The sequence below is a fragment of the Pteropus vampyrus genome, unplaced genomic scaffold, assembly GCF_000151845.1.
Source record: "Pteropus vampyrus isolate Shadow unplaced genomic scaffold, Pvam_2.0 Scaffold237, whole genome shotgun sequence".
Classification (NCBI taxonomy): domain Eukaryota; kingdom Metazoa; phylum Chordata; class Mammalia; order Chiroptera; family Pteropodidae; genus Pteropus; species Pteropus vampyrus.
The window spans coordinates 80,814-96,540 of NW_011889018.1; the positions used below are offsets into that span (position 1 = coordinate 80,814).

Consider the following 15,727-nt stretch of genomic DNA (forward strand, 5'->3'; position numbering starts at 1 on the left):
AGGCGGGATACATACTCGCAAGGACAGGAACACGGTGCTGGCACTGACCGCGAAGGACAGCACGGCGGCCACCGAGCAGACGACGAGATCCGACTTTAAGACATCCTTCTGTGGAGACAAAGCCACCGTAAAGCTGGCGCTTAGTTTTCTCTCAGTGACTCTGGGCCACCAGGCAAATCAGGTGGCAAGACACTGACGCTGCATCAACTGCTCTCCAGCCTGTCACTTACCTGGTGGCACGCACTGGGTGGACCCTCGCTACCTCCTGTGTGGGGAACATCAGCGAGGCCAAGGCCCAGGATGGGGAGAAGGGAACGTGCACAGGAAGGGCAGCCTAACCCGCTGGGCATGGAAGGAACGGAGTTTCGTACCCGTGCAAGAGGCATAACGCTCCCCACAAACACAGACTGGACGTCGGGGTGACGAAGGCGGCGAGCGCTGATAAACGCCACCCGGCCTCAGCGCAGCTGTGTCTCAGCACGAAGACAGCGTGGGGACCAGAGCAGAACGAACGCACGTGGGCAGGTACTTACTTCTTGCACCAGATCGGATTTCACATTTCACGATATCTAATCTCGAGACTAATCACACAGCTACCGTCATCAGGTATTGATGGTATTGGCACAAAAGACACATTTAGATCAATAGAAGAGAAAAACGGGAGTCCAGAAATAGACCGACACACGTAGGGTCAGTTGATTTTAAATGACAGCCTGCAGGTGACAGGACACCTTTCCTCTAAGTGAGGTAAAGGACAATTTTTTCAACAAACGGTGCCGGAGCAACTGGATAGCCATCTACAATAAACAAAACGACAAGAAAAACTCGACGCTTATTTCACATCGCATAGAAAAAGCGACATCCATCAGAAACCTAACTCAGACTATAAAATTTCTCAAAGGGAACGTAAGAGGAAATCTTATTGACCTTGAGTTTGGCAGAGCTTCTGAAATAGGACACTAAGAGCTAGAATTGTAAACAAAAAAGAAGTCATTAAATTTGACTTCATGAAAATTCAAAACATTTGCTCTTCAAAAGACGCTGCCATACAATGAACGTCAAGGCAAGACAAAGACTTGCAATGTCATTTGCAAAACATATTCCACAAAGGACTTCTAGCTATAACGTAAAAAGAACTTTAAAACTTAACAGCAAGTCAAACACCACTCCCTGCCCTTCCCAGCGGCCGACTGGCAAAAGCTTTGAACCGACTCTTCAACACAGGAGATGGAAAATGGTGATTATTGACCTTTTAATTCCTGTTGCTCCCGAAACCACAGACCACTCTGACCATTGGCGGAAGCGACATCGGCAGAACATAAAAGAAATGGTTCTCCCTTTCCAAAACCTACAGTCGCCAAAAAGTAGATGTTACTCTGCTTCGAGAATTTTATTCTTGAAAAACATCACCTTTTCTAAGGAATCTTGAACGACCCCTGCACCTCCAAGACTATCGCTATGTAGAAGTGACCTTGAACATCGTAAAGGCTGGGATTGTGACTGATACAAATTCAGAGGCGGATTCCGAAAGCTACCGTAATCGGGTATCGGCGGCGCCGGCACAAAATATTCCTCTAGATCAGGAGTGCAGAATCAGGGGGTGTCTCCCGCATGTGTTCTGCGGGCGGTGGGTTCCCCTCCCTTTTTTTTTCTGGTTATATAAAAAGACCATGACCGATGCCACTCTGTCTGTCCACAGGCCCGAAGGCTAAATACCTCTGGCTCTGTTGAAATACTTATTTCGACAAGAGTTTTAGAATCTCTGCTTCATGTTGATAAATATCCTAAGTCTCAAGAGTGACTTGTACAGTGTCGGCCCTTACAAAAACGACAGTACAAAAGATCTAAGCAAAATGCAAACTGAGGTCTCTGCGATTTTTCATTATTAATTACTGTTCCCACTCGAGGATGGCGTAATAACGTTGCTGCCCTCTAGAACACGGAGAAGGAAAAGATCTCGTTCATAATCATTACACCCCGACAAAAACAAGGTCAGCATCTCTGCGTTTGCTGGGCCAGGATTTCTGCCTGTGAACGCTGAACCGTGGTTCCAGTTGTAATCAAGATGTGCCTGGGGTTTCCATACACGTTTTATAAGTGTCTATTCCTCGTGTGCCTAGAGTTTCTTTTCCAATGGTACTCCCTGTTGTAAGCATTTTACATAGTATATGTGTTATTGTATAGATTTGCCAATAGTCATTCGATGGCTGAATAATTTGCTGTCTTGTGATGCCATAGGCACGCATACGCACACGACGGAAAAAGTGCCATGGTGGACGAGCGAAGCGTTAATTTAGTGAATGAAACGGCACGCTGCACATGGCCAGTGTGGACGTCCTCGCCGATAGAGGTCCACCTGCCTTCCATGATTTACCATGATAAATGATGCTTCATCATTATCTCTACAGACCTAAATCTCTTTTTGTATTTTGAATGAATTCTCTAGAAAAACTCTCACAAATAAATTTACCACGTCGTAGGTTATGAATATTTTACGATCCTTGATAAATTATGCTTTTCCGAATGGCTGTAACTTGCACAAATGTAACAGTGTCTGAGACAGCTCATCTTGTCACGATCGGCAATACCGTTAATTTATCCTATATGCCGGGTGAACCAAAAAAAAGCCCTCATTTTAATTTGCATTTCATCATTTACGAGGAGTATAGACATACGTCATACATGTACTTACTAAATATTTTGTTCCTGAATGAAATATCATTTGCTTGTAGAGTTTTTAAAATTAAATTATGTGCATCGTAAGTATAAGATATGCACCTGTCAAATTTGCAACACATATTTTAATAAATTATTTGAATTTTATTGCCTTTTTCACACACAAAGCTTCAAAATTTTTCTTTAGTGAAATCTAACTCTGTGTATGTGTGTGTGTGTGTGTGTGTGTGTGTGTGTGGGTGTGGGTGTCATTTTTATTTTATAGATCCCAAGTCTGGAAAATTATCTTCTCTCTAGAATTTGATGTTTTAATAAGTATTTGATGTTATTTCACGCTTTTTCGAAAAATTCTTTTACATTTAAAAAATGTAAGCTATGCATACAGAAAAGCATCTAAAATACGTACATACAATTTAAAGAGAAATTGTCAAGTGGATGCCTCGGCAACCGCCAGCCGCTCCGAGAAGTCCGGCACCCCAAGTACCCAAGAGCCCCCTTTCGTAGGCTGCCTGGCACAGGACCCGTCTCTTCCCTCTTGGGGGTCCTATGAGCTACCCCAATTCTGGTGAAAATAACGTCTCGCTTTAAAAAAAAAAAAAGGATTTTAATGCTCGCGTATGCGATTGTAAGCAGTTCAGTCCAGTTTGCCTATTTTTACCCAGGAAGGGGCACCAGGCTGGATGCACGGTGGGTGTCCTGCTTCCTTTGCTCATATTCTGGGGTTCAAGCTTCCAAGATTGCTCTTGATAAGGGCGAATCCAGTCTGTCACTCATGAGAATGCACTCTGTTCATTTCACTGCTTTAAGCTGGTCTGTGTCTTTGGTGCAGTGCAGATTCGTGAGGATTCGATGGGTATGGGTTCTTTCTTAATCTACCCTGCTTGTGATGCACTGGGAGTTTTAAATCCTTAGATCAGTGTTTTTCATCGATCCTGGATAATTCTCGTATATTATCTCATCGAATATTGATGATGCTCTGATCTCTCTTTCCCGTTTTTTCTGGAATTCTGGTTAAATACATGTTAGATTTTCCTCCTCCTTCACATTTCTTCCTCTCCCTTTCACATTTGCTAATTTTTTATCTACCAGGGTTCCCGCTAGACACTTCTGTCCTTATATTTGAGTTCGCTAATTCTCCCTTCGGGGGTGTCTAATCTGCCGTGTGCGCGTGTGTGTGTGTGTGTGTGTGTGTGTGTGTTTTAACTTCAATTACTTCTTTGTTTTCATTTGGTTTTTGTTTAAAAGCTCTGTTTGGTTCTCTTTTAAACGTGCTGGATTATTTTACACACTTTCTATTGTCTCTAAATTTTTAACCCTTTTCTTTCTTTCAATGCAGTAAGTAGAGCTGGTCTAAAGTAAGTGTCTGATAGTCCCAGTATCTGAAGTATTTGCAGATTTGTTTCCGCTGGTTCCTTGTTTCCTTGTATAGTTTTAAACTTTTCATTGTAAACTGCTCATTTTCCTTAGAAAACTGGCTCTGGGGACACTTGGAGGCCTAGGAGGACAGAGTCTTCTAGAGGGGACTCATGTTTGCTTCTGCCGCGAGGCATTTCCAGTTGGAGGCTACTTTAAACTATGTTCATAAATGTCTGTGCCGCTCGGACATTACAGTGGACACTGTAAGTCCATGGAAAGCTACAGCACCTCAAGGATTATTCTGTCGATTTGACGCTCACCACTGAGGTGAGTTGGCTTGCATCCCCCCGCCCCTGGCACCGAGGGGCACGGAGCTGATTTCCACTGGCTCGTCCTCCCACTGAGAGTGGGCCCTGCACTGCCCCAGCTTGAAGGGTGGATGGTCTGCCACCGGACACACCGCCTTGGCAAGCCTGGGCTGAAAACAGAAGCTCGAGGTCCCGTCGGACAGACGTCCTTGAGGCAAAAGCAGCTTCCTGCCGTGCTTCCTCCAGGCTCCCCGTTCACGTAAAGTTTAACCTGATAACTCATTATTATTCTGTCAATTTTTGGTCACATTTTAAAAGGACTTGTTAAAAATTTTATTCAGAATTTTAGTTTTAATCAGCATCGAGTTTGGCTACAATAATTTAGCCTGCCATAACATCAGAAACGAAAAATCTCATTTGATCTTTCTCTGTCACTCGCCACGGTGTCTGGCAAGGGATTAGCACATAAAATCCTTTTCTCCTTCCCACTATTGTTGAGCTAAATGATTATCCCGACACCGTGTACTGAATAATCAGTTCTTGATTATGACATTTAACGTTTACATGATAAATTCATATAAATAATCCGTTTCCTTTCTGTATTTTACTGCTTCACTAATTTCATTCTCTAATCTTGAATGAGTCTCATATATTTTTCGATCATTCAATCTTTAGAATATACTCTTAAATCTCAAAGTGCTAAATTCCTCTTTCTTATTCCTCTTTTTCAGATTTTTTTAAGCTACCAACAGCCATTCTTCTAAATGAACCTTAGAATCATTTCCCCAGCTTGTAAATAAAATTCTTTCATAGCTATTTCGAACTATAGTAAACCTATAAATTTATTAGAAAGAACTGACATTTAATAAATCTCAGCGTTCCTATCCAGAATCAGGTTATGTCTATGTATTACCACTTATTCAAAACTTCATTTACATTTTATTTACATTCATTTACATTCTTTATTTACGACACTACTTCTTAAAATCATTCGTATTATCAATTCATATATGTTTTTGCTGTCGTGAGTTGGATCATGTTTTCATTATATTTTCTGAAGTTATTTTTGATGCGTTCGAATGTTCCTACTTTTGTACATTTTCTTGTCTCTAGCGGCATTCAGGAATTTTCCTATTAATCATAGTTGATTTTAATAAACTTTTCTCTGCATTCTATATGAACATAATAATGTAATCTACGTTTCTCTTTCGGGACGTAAGCGAAGCAGAATTTCTAGAACAATAGCCAATAATATTGTTCTGTTCCCTATTTTAATGGTGAGTCCATGAATGCTTAACTCATAAATATATCAGCTCTCGGTATATGGAGCATTTTAAACCCACTGTGGCATTTTATGTAACGCTTCATAATCCAATACTAAAAAGAAGCTTAAGAAGAGTAAGAAGCCCAAGTCTACACACCCGGCAGATTTAGACATTGTATCTAGATGGTCGATACAGCCAATGTTTCGAAAGAAACCGTTTGAATTGTACAGATAAAAATGAAAGTTTTGTTTGTTTTTTGGTCTCTAGAAGAATAGATACAATGAAGTAACAAATCCGAATGTGATGAGTACTAAAGACAAGGCGGAGGAGGCCAACGGAAACAGACCAACCCGCAAACGACCGGTGCAAAGTTCGTATTTCGTCTTAACTACTGAATTTTGGTAACGAGCTTTGTGTACGTGACTTAACGTTGCTCGTTGCTCATACGGAAATGTATCCGGCCACTGGTAGAGCTGTAGGTATCTATTTCTAGATCAATGTCCCTTAAAGCAGTCCGTGGGTCGCTTGAACAAAATTGCCCAGGTGGACGGTCTTGTAAATATACAGATCCCCAGGCCCTGTCACAGACTAGGAGGAAGGGATGGGACACTGGCTAACGAGGCTCCCTAGGGACTTCTCATACAAACTAAAATGTAAGAAAAGACAGAAAGCGAGAGAATGTGAGAGGGCCCGAGAGAAACAGAGACGGGAAATCAGAGACGAGGAGGGAAATGTTTGCACGATGGCGCCAAAGGTATTGCGTGTCAAACTGGAAAAGCTGGATCTCGCAGCCCCATTAAAATATTATAATTAGACCAGAAGGCTTTTCACAGAAGTGAACATACATCGTATTAAACCTCCTGCAAGGTACGTGCTACATCGTGCACGGAGCGTTTCAGAGCGTGTGGTGACAGAGTCAGGCGACGCCGACCCCATCACACCTAATTACGCTAATGAACGCTATCAGCGTCTGCCGGGCCAATTTCTGTTCGCATTTCATGGTAACTCGTAATTGTTTTTACTACGATACATCGGAAAGCATCTCGTCAGTCGTGAAAGTGAGGGACGTTTGGGGGAGACGGGTTTTCTCAGAGGGGAAAACGTTTGGGTACATTTCAGGCCCTGTGGCTTCACAGAAACTGATCTGGCTGGTAACGTCGGTGACTTGTCCCCGTGAGTCTCCCAGGATATGATGCTCGAATGTCAAGTGTCTTCCTTCTTTATCCGCGGCCACCTCATCAGCCTAGAAGCTTCGCCTCTTACCCTGCTTCGAAACCTACCTCTGCTTTTGAAGTTAATGAACCCCGCCCCCATTCACAGCAAGCGACTTGTGTTTTGAGTCCCTCGTGGTGACGAGCCTCAACGCTCTGGCTTGAATCGCGACCACGCTCAGGGGCGCGGGGGCAGAGTGTGGATTTTTAAACGTGCTATCGTACGGGCACACTGAACTGAAATGGCAGGCAGAGCAGGAAAAGTCGTCTGAGTCCCTGGAACGCGCCGGGCGCCGGCGACGCTGCAGAGACCATGGCAGAGCCACACGGGTCCTCACTGGGGGAGCTCGCGGTCCCCACACCACTAACTGCCCCAAAACGCCGCGCGGTTGCAAGCTTGGCACTGCTTGGCAAGGCGCACATGTCCGGAGCCGGCACCGAACAGGGCGAAGAGCGTCCGAACCCGCCCCCCAGCGCCCCTTCTATTCCCCGGGCCCCCTTCCTCCTTCTCCTCCTCCTCCCTGCTCCCCTCACGTGCTCCAATCGACATGGCCTCTCCCTCCTCCAACACCCCAGACCTGGTTCGAGAGTACCAGGGCCCCTCGCAAGGGCTGTGCCGATGTCGACCTTGAACCGAAAGACCCTGGGAAGACGCGCCGAGCTCAGCGGGAGCCGCGGCGAGGTGTGGGGCGGCGCGCGGAGCGGGCGGCTTGGCTGGCGCCCCTGTGACAGGCTTTGACTCGTGCACAGCTGCCTGGCGCCAGCGGTGGCCGGAACTGACCAAACGTGCGTCACTGGAATTTGCAGGCACAATGCCGCCGAATGAGGACCGCCCGAGTGCCTGTGGCAGGTGCACAGCACCCGAGAGGCTCAGAGGGCCCACGTGCCAGATCCAGGCCAGGACGAGGGACCGCATTCTGCGCTAGTGGCCGCGGGCCCCGCCACCCAGAGCCCCGCTGGGAACCCGCAGAGGTCCCGTCACACCAAGTTCTCACCACCGAATCCTTCATCTTCCCAGGGAGGGGATCTGCAGCCGACACCTCCAGATTTCGCTGTCGAAATTTCGGGAAAAATCTGCATTGAATTAAGGACCTGAAAACGAAAAAACACACAGGTTTTACTTCTTAAAATATGTGCCCATTATAGTGTTCGAGGTCGACGAATCTCCACCGGGACCTCACGCTCGGATGACAAAAGCAAGGCCCCCTCCTTCCCGACGCGATGAGAGACGCGTGTTCAGTGCCCACGAAGAGAAGGTTGTGTGTGTGTGTGTCACAGCTGTGTGTGTGTGTCACAGCTGTGTGTGTGTGTCACGGCTATGTGTGTGTGTGTCACAGCTGCGCGTGTGTGTGTTACAGTGTGGGATGTGTTACTCACAGCTGTGTGTATGTGTGTGTCACAGCTGTGTGTGTGTGTCACAGCTGTGTGTATGTGTGTGTCACAGCTGTGTGTGTGTGTCACAGCTGTGTGTATGTGTGTGTCACAGCTGTGTGTGTGTGTCACGGCGGGGGGGACAGTGTCACTCACAGGAGCACAGACGGGTCGCTGCTCTGCCTGCTCAGATGGTAGCACAGGGAGGCCAGGAGACCACAGAAAGCCGAAAACAGCGCTGGGATGTGCTGGGTGCTCCACGGCTCCTGGGGGCAGACACCAGACAGCCAGGTCACTCCGTGGGTGTCGGCCAGCAAGGCCACTCACTATAGTATACTTGCCTAGGTACCTGTCCCAGCGTCCAGCTAGACGGACGCCTGCCAATGGACATGTCAGCCCCCGATGGCCACACAGAAACCTCACCTGTTCACCTATAAACAGTGATTTCAGGAGAGATGGGCCGGGCATTTCAAACTAACCGTATGTGTCTATGACAATACATTTAATTAATCTTTCTGGAGAATATACTTACTTTTTTCTGAAATTAAGTTTAAGATTCTTATAAGATGTCACATTAGACATGTGTCGCCTCATCTGAATTCAACAGGATACTTAATAATGACGAGAACTGTATTTCTTAGTTTCTTTAATCAGTGGTTTTAAAGGTATAAGACTTGCAAACATGGCCTTAAGACATCGACTAGTAGACTGACGTGAAACTCGGCAAAAAGTAGAGACCTCCGAAGAAACAGAAAAACTGTTTGAGATCCAAACAGCGAGACGCTTCCGTTTTATTGGGACAGAGGCGCGGAAGTGGTGACCAACACAGCTTTGGGCTGGACAAACAACACAGGCCACCCCTGTTCCCGCGGCAGCAGGTTGGGCGGCGGGTGGCCTGGGGCCCGCTCTCCTGCCAGCCACCCCTCCCCGAAGGTCCCCAACACAGACGAGTCCTCATATATCACACAAGGAGGGAAACGACTTTGTATTCGGCCTTTCGAGCACCGCCACGGGCACCGCCGCCTTGTATACTGCCTCTCGAGGTGCTGAGCCCTCCGCTCCCCGGGGTTCTGTTTGGCGAGGGTGGTCGTCAACTGTCCATAAATTCAGCAGGCGAGTGAGCCCTACTCGCGGCTGCTCATACGCTGCAAGGCGACGCGTGCACGCTCACGTCCGCAGGCCCCACTGTCCTACGATTCAAATGCACGTCCCTCCTGTCCCCGGTGAGGGCTGAAGGTCGGAGCAGCCCCTGGAAGGGAACCGGGGAGCCGAGCCTCACTGGGGCCCCCGAGTGGTGGCTGGACAGTCGGGCGCGTGACCGCCGGCTCCAGGTACAGGGTCCCCACTGCCACCAGCGAGGCGGCTGGACTGGCAGCGATCACGCCCATCACGCCTTCCGGACTCGGTGCAAGGTCTCCGTGTGCGGGGAGGCCCCAGCGGTCAGAGCAGAGTCCTCCGTGTCTCTCCCTTCCGGGACCCAGGGGAGAGGGGCACCCCCTCCCTAGACCGACCGTCCCCTGGCACCCGCGATGTCCCCTTACTCTGGAGATGTCCCCTAGAGGAAGCTGTGCTCCTTCCCCCGGCTCCTTCTGCCCCGTCTACATGAACGCCTAGATGCTGGCCCCCTGCACCAGGGACCCCGTGGGCCCGGAGCCCTGTCCCCTCCCCTTCGGCGCCAGCTCAGTGGTGCAGGGGGCCCCTTCATCAGCCGCTGGGTGCCAGCTTCGTCACTCGGGGCGCCTACCCGTGGGAGCGGCACGTCCTCACAGCGGGCAGAGCCGGCCATCGTGGATTTGAACCTCGGCCTGGCCTGACGCGCCCGTGGCTTTGACCCGTTTCTTAACAGCTCCGAGGCCACGTGGCCTCCTCCTCTCTACAGTGGGAAAGCTGGACGCCAGGGCTGCGGTGGGTCCCTCTCAGTTCCCAGGGCCATGTCTTCAGTTCGTGACAGGGGAGGGTTCCGTGCCGCCACGTGTGACAGGCGCCCAGGGCACGGAGCCGGAAACCTGCCGTGCTGCTGTGTCCTCTCCGTCGGCTGATGCTACGTGTCGCACGTCTCTGTGCCTCTCCGCCCTGGCCCTTCCTCTCGGGGCATCCCGCCGGGCCAGGCCCCGCTGTCCCGTCCAGAACAACCGCTCGCACTGGGAAGACGGGATGCCACCCCCGCGCCATGGACCCTGAGGCTCATCCCCACGTGGCAGAGAGTGGCCCTCCTCTCAGAAGGCCCTTGGCCCGGTGTTATTCTGTAATTCCTCATCACCTGCCAATGAAACCTACTCCCCGGAGGCCGTGGAAGCCAGTTAGGAGCTGGCCCTCAGTCCCATTCAAGACACGCACAGCAGCAGGACCGTAAAGACGCTGTCTTCGCACACGGGGCGCCCCGGCACAGAGGACGTGGCTGCTCTGGCCCTTGTGCCCCCCACCACCCCCCGTCTCCTGCCCCGCTCCGTGCCTCGGCTCCCAGCAGAACCGGTGCCACCTGCTCAGTGCTCCCTCCGCTCTGGGCCAGGCACCGAGGGCCCCTCCTGTGATGAGGATGGACACGGGGTCTTGGGAAAGGACGCACACACAAGTACGTGCACTAAGGTGTGACAGGTGACTTGGCGGGGAGGCGCCTGGTGCTAGGCACTCACGGAGCGGGAAGCAGAGGCTCGAGCAGGTGGAGAGAGTGGTTTTGGGGGATCCCCCGCACGGAAGGCAGGAGGAGCACGGCCCCGCAGGGCCCCTGGGAAGGGCGAGCCTAGGGTGAGCTGCCGCCCCCGCCCCTGCATCCGCATCCGCCCGCTCCGGCGGCCGACTAAGGATGCTCGGCTCGTACTTCCTAACCGGCTTGCACCCTCACACGCACACGTGAAAAGTTTTCCGGAAGGGAAATACCCGCTGAATTCTACTTCCTGTCGTCGGTTCTTCCGTGCCTGCCTCTGCTGTGCATTTAATTCGCAGTTTCGTGAAGCCTATCAAAATGCAAATGCTGGGGAAAATCACTATGACAAGGACCGAGTGACCGTGACGCAGGAAAGGTCGAGGCGACGAGCGTTTGCAGAAGCCGATTCCAGGCTCGTCGCTTCCTGGAATGAACGATTCTGGGGAAGGTATTTAATGTCTCAGAGGCCCGACTCCTTCTTCTGTAAAAAGGTGACGATGACACCTTTCTTGAGAAATTGCTATAATGACTTCATGAGATTTGAAACGGCCTCGCTCGCTGCGAAGCGATATGTCGACGTTAGTTTTTATTAATTGGAAAAGCGAGAGCCCCCGTGACGGATGGTCTTCACAGGCGACACATCAGAGCCAGACTAAAAGATTTAAATAACGACTTCCCTTTTATTTGCCCGACACCCCTTACCTGTCTGCTCTCTACAACACTAAATCTCTTCGCTGCTAATGCGAAAGGCCAGGGCCCCTCCCTCCTCACCCGCCCAATAGCATATGGGCAGGGATGTGATGTGGGCCGTGGGATGTGGCGTTGGAGGAGAGACTGTCCCCTTCCTGACTTGATCTGAGGCCCCGACTACACATCTGGGTAAGTGACCGTCGGCTGGCCGTCTGCTCCTCCCAGGGGCTGAGCCTGCCGGCAGCAGGGGCTCGTCTGTGTCACCCCAGTGGACTCTGAACACCCTGTGCGGGCCGGGTCCGAAAGGCATTTGATCGTGACGTACAGAACCAATGGGCTGGTTCTCGGAGTGACTGTCCCTTCCTTCCTGCACCGTGCGGAGCAGAGACGGGACCAGTGGGGACCGTTTCGCCCACGTGTCTGTGAGTGCCCAGGGGCTGGCCTTTCCCGGGGTGGGTGGCCTTTCCCGGGGTGGGGCAGCAGGCCAGGCACGGGCTCTGGCCGGAGGCTGCGGCTTCAGTGCCGCTGTGCTGATCACCTGCACCAAGACACCGGGCAGGCCAGCGCGCCTCAGACTCCTCATCCAAGATAACCTCACCGTCGCACGTCATGGGGCTGCTGCAAATATTCTGTGAAACACGTTGTCACGTGCTTGCTGGAGTAGCCAGTATAAGGCGCTCGGTAAATGTTTCCTTACGACACCATCTCAGCCCGTCTGGGCCGCGGTCACAGGAATGTGCTGGACACTGGGGCCCACGACGCCCGCAGCAGTGGTGACCCGAGCAGCTCTTCCCGGTCCGCGGCCGGCACCTCTCACTGTCCTCACGCGGCAGACGGGGCAACGGGGTTTTCTGGCCTGTTCTACAGGGGCACAAATGCCACCTGTGAGGGCCCCACCCCACGACCCGACCGCCCCCCGATACCGGGACCCTTGGGCTTAGCGTTTCGCAGCATGGCTGGGCTGGCCCGGGGCACGTCGGCCCACGGCAGATGCGTGAGGGGGCCGCGGCGAAATCACATTTCCAGAACAAACCAGGCTCGACCTGAAGAACGGCCCGAGCTTTCCCAGGAGGCGACGGAAGAGCAGTGACTTCCTGTCGATTGATTCCTTGTGACCTTCTGGCCCTGCACCGCAGACCGCAAATGAGGGGACAGGTCTTTACACATGCGACTGTGACCTTGCCGAGAAGGGACGTCATCGTTCCAAGCTGCGCGAGCTGAACCGATCGATCTTATTAGGGCGAACTCTGAGTCATCCTTTTCAGCCGTGACGTTCCTGCCGGTGCGTGTCCTAGGTCAGAGCAAGTCGGAATTCATCTTCCCGCACACGCGACTTCTACGAAGCGTAAGCAGGAGCTTCTGGATACACTGTCGGCCGCGGACGGGTGGCAGGGTGGCACGGAGGTGACACGGAAGGCTTGACGCCAGGACAGCCCTTATTCTTCCAGGGAGAATGGACGGACGAAGGGGCAGAGCCCACGTTCCCGGTGCGGCCGCGCACGGTGTCCGACCCCGGCTCCGATCTCCGCACAACTGCGTCTCGGAGCCCGGCTGGCGGGCGCCCGGGGCTGCAGGCGGCTGGACGTGGCCTCGAGCCCGAGCTCTGACTCTCCCTTCCCCACAGATGCGGAAACTCACGCAGAGAACAGAAGCACCTGCTCGGGGACGCGGGGACAGGAGAGGCGTCTCGGACTCCCACGTGCAGAGTAGAAGGACGTGAAACACCAGGCCGTCTTCGGGAAGGATTATCATGACTCAGAAGGGATTCCACAGCTGAGCCAGGCTCCCCGCTTCCATCACTGGTCACAGGAGAGGACAGGACGTGCGGGAGAGGCTGGCCCGGGTGGCAGCGCTGGGCAGCGCCCCGCCCGCCCCGCCGGCCTGAACGTCGTGCAGCTCGCCGTGCTCAGCGCGGGGCGGCCCCGCTCCTCCCGCAGGAGACGGTGGCTGTGCTCCGAGCGGCCGCAGCGAAGCAGAAGTCCCCAGCTCCACAGGCTGCTGCCCTGTTGCACGTGCTTCCCGCTCACACGTGGTGGACGGCTCTTCGGGTGCGCACTGTGCCACATGGTAGAGCCACAGCCCAGAGGAAGACGTGATCCAGGATGTGCTCAGGACACCTCGGGGAGGACTAAGCACGGTGACCAGGAAGGGGCGCGGGCGAGCGTGCTCCAGGCCAGGGAGGGCGCAAGGCTTCACGCTGTCCGGCACGGGCCTGGCTCTCCAGGATGTCCAGTCACTTGTCACCCTCCGGCGGTGTCCAGGGCTGTCCAGTCACCTGTCACCCCCCGGCGGCGTCCCGCGCTGTCCAGGCACCTGTCACCTCTGCAGTGGCGTCCAGGGCTGTCTAGTCACCTGTCACCTCTGCCTCAGGCAGGTGTGCCCTGCAAGGAGGGACCGAGAAAGGACACCCGTGTGGCTGATGGGGCCACAGTGCCGGGAGCACCCACAAGCCAAAGTGCTAGAAGGACTCAGACACTCGGGAAGAGGAAAGACGCGTTGGAGGGGGCGGTTATTTTATTTTATTCTTTAGGTGAGGCGACCCTTGGTTGACCTCACAGATTGCGAGGACCTTGTCAGCTTACAGTCTCTTATTTATTTTTTTACGCCCACAGCACCTGGTCTTCCTAGGTGGTCTCCCATCCAAGTACTCAGCAGGCCCGACCCTGCTTAGCTTCCGAGGTCAGACGGGACCGGGCTTGTGCAGGGCGGCGCGGCCGGAGACCTGTTTTTATTTGGGGATAGGGAAGGAACTGTCAGCCTTTGAGGAAGGGAACGACCGACCCAGACGGGGCTTCCGAGAGGAACAACACGTGCCGAGTTCTACCCGAGAGGTTGGTGCGGTGCTCGGTTTCATTTCTATGTTTTCCTGGCCCCACTGTTCTCTCTGTCTAAAGAGCAGAAGGGAAGGGAGGGAGCGCTGGCTGCCATTTCCAGCGGATTTTAAAAATAAACTTTTCTATTTTAAACCTGTACGTATGGGGTCCGACTTGTTTTTATACATGTTACTTATTTATGATACTCACACACGCCCACATCCGCAAACACAGGTGTACGTGGAAAGACCGTGGAGGGAGACCGCTTTTAAACACTCCATCACCCGCCGACAACGGAGCACGCGCCATGCGACACTCTGCTTCACGGCCGACATCCCTCATTGCTTTGGGGTTCGTCTCACGGGCCCCTGAACCGGCGACGACAGTGACGGACGAGTGCCGGCTTCGTACGACTCCCACGGGTTTTGAAATATTTTTATGAGGTAGAAATAAAACTGTCTAATGTCCTGCAGTTCTGCGGTAGATTTCAAATGCATTTGGGAATTCGCCCGATGAAAATGCCTAGGGCGGTTCAGGGAAGTTCCGCTTTGTATAAAAAGACTCTCTAAAGAGAATCCTAGTTTTAGCGTTTTCTTCTCAGAAATTTCGGACATCTCCACGATGGGATTGAGGAGGGCTGCGAGGGCCGTGGAGAATGCCGAGGTCAGGATCTCACTCTGCTTCGCCCCGGACGTCACTCACTCTCGAAGGAGCAGGTGGTGGATTTTCCTTAGCCCGTTAAACACGGGCGTTTCTGAGATCCGGGTTCTCGTACCTCTTGAAGTGAGAACGACATCGTATCAGCGTGACTTGGATATAAGTCCTGTTTCCAGGTCTGTTTTTGACATGATTCTCAACTTTAAGTCAAAGGAGCTCTGTTCTCTTAACATTCCAGAAATTCCGTAAAAGCGGGTGTGTCTCCCAGTGCCCGTGCTGCGTGCCGTCCCCATGTCACCCACGGCCTGGGCCACGAGGTGAGCAGCACTGTGCGTGAGCTCCGGCCACACTCGGGGCTCCACGGCGCCCCGTGCTCATCCTACTGTGGCCCCTGCTGACATCCCACAGGCCCTGGGCACCCTGAGGGCCGCCAGCACCCAGCACCCAGTCTCAGTCCTGGAAGGAAGCCGTCGGGTGTTCCGTCAATAAATGAACGATCACATGAGCGAATATGACAAAACAGACCTCCTGTTTACTAAAAGCCGATGTTTCATTTACGCGAAAGATATCATACATTTATAATTCAAGAAAATATTTTCCTTTTATGAATAGGTCCTGGGGAAATTGAAATCGTGAGCTACCGAGACAGACCGATAGGTCCCAGTCATCCGAAGCCACCCGGAGCAACACAGACAGGTATAAACACGCACACGCGCGTGCTCTGGGGAAAATACTG

The 15,727-nt window shown here is 52.1% G+C and overlaps 1 protein-coding gene and 1 pseudogene across 1 annotated transcript in view; both read right to left on the bottom strand.

The window, feature by feature from the left end:
• Positions 1 to 15,727, bottom strand: part of PCNX2 (pecanex homolog 2) — a gene marked incomplete at its 3' end in the record, with an annotated part of 168,179 nt that overhangs the window by 78,334 nt on the left and 74,118 nt on the right. Inside the window, exons 16-18 of the mRNA XM_023519783.1 lie at positions 8,344 to 8,453; positions 7,812 to 7,908; positions 16 to 108 (exon numbers count right to left, since the gene is read on the bottom strand). Of these exons, the coding sequence (XP_023375551.1) occupies positions 16 to 108; positions 7,812 to 7,908; positions 8,344 to 8,453 (300 nt within the window). The remainder of the gene's footprint in view (positions 1 to 15; positions 109 to 7,811; positions 7,909 to 8,343; positions 8,454 to 15,727) is intronic.
• LOC111728917 lies at positions 14,125 to 14,243 on the bottom strand (annotated as a pseudogene).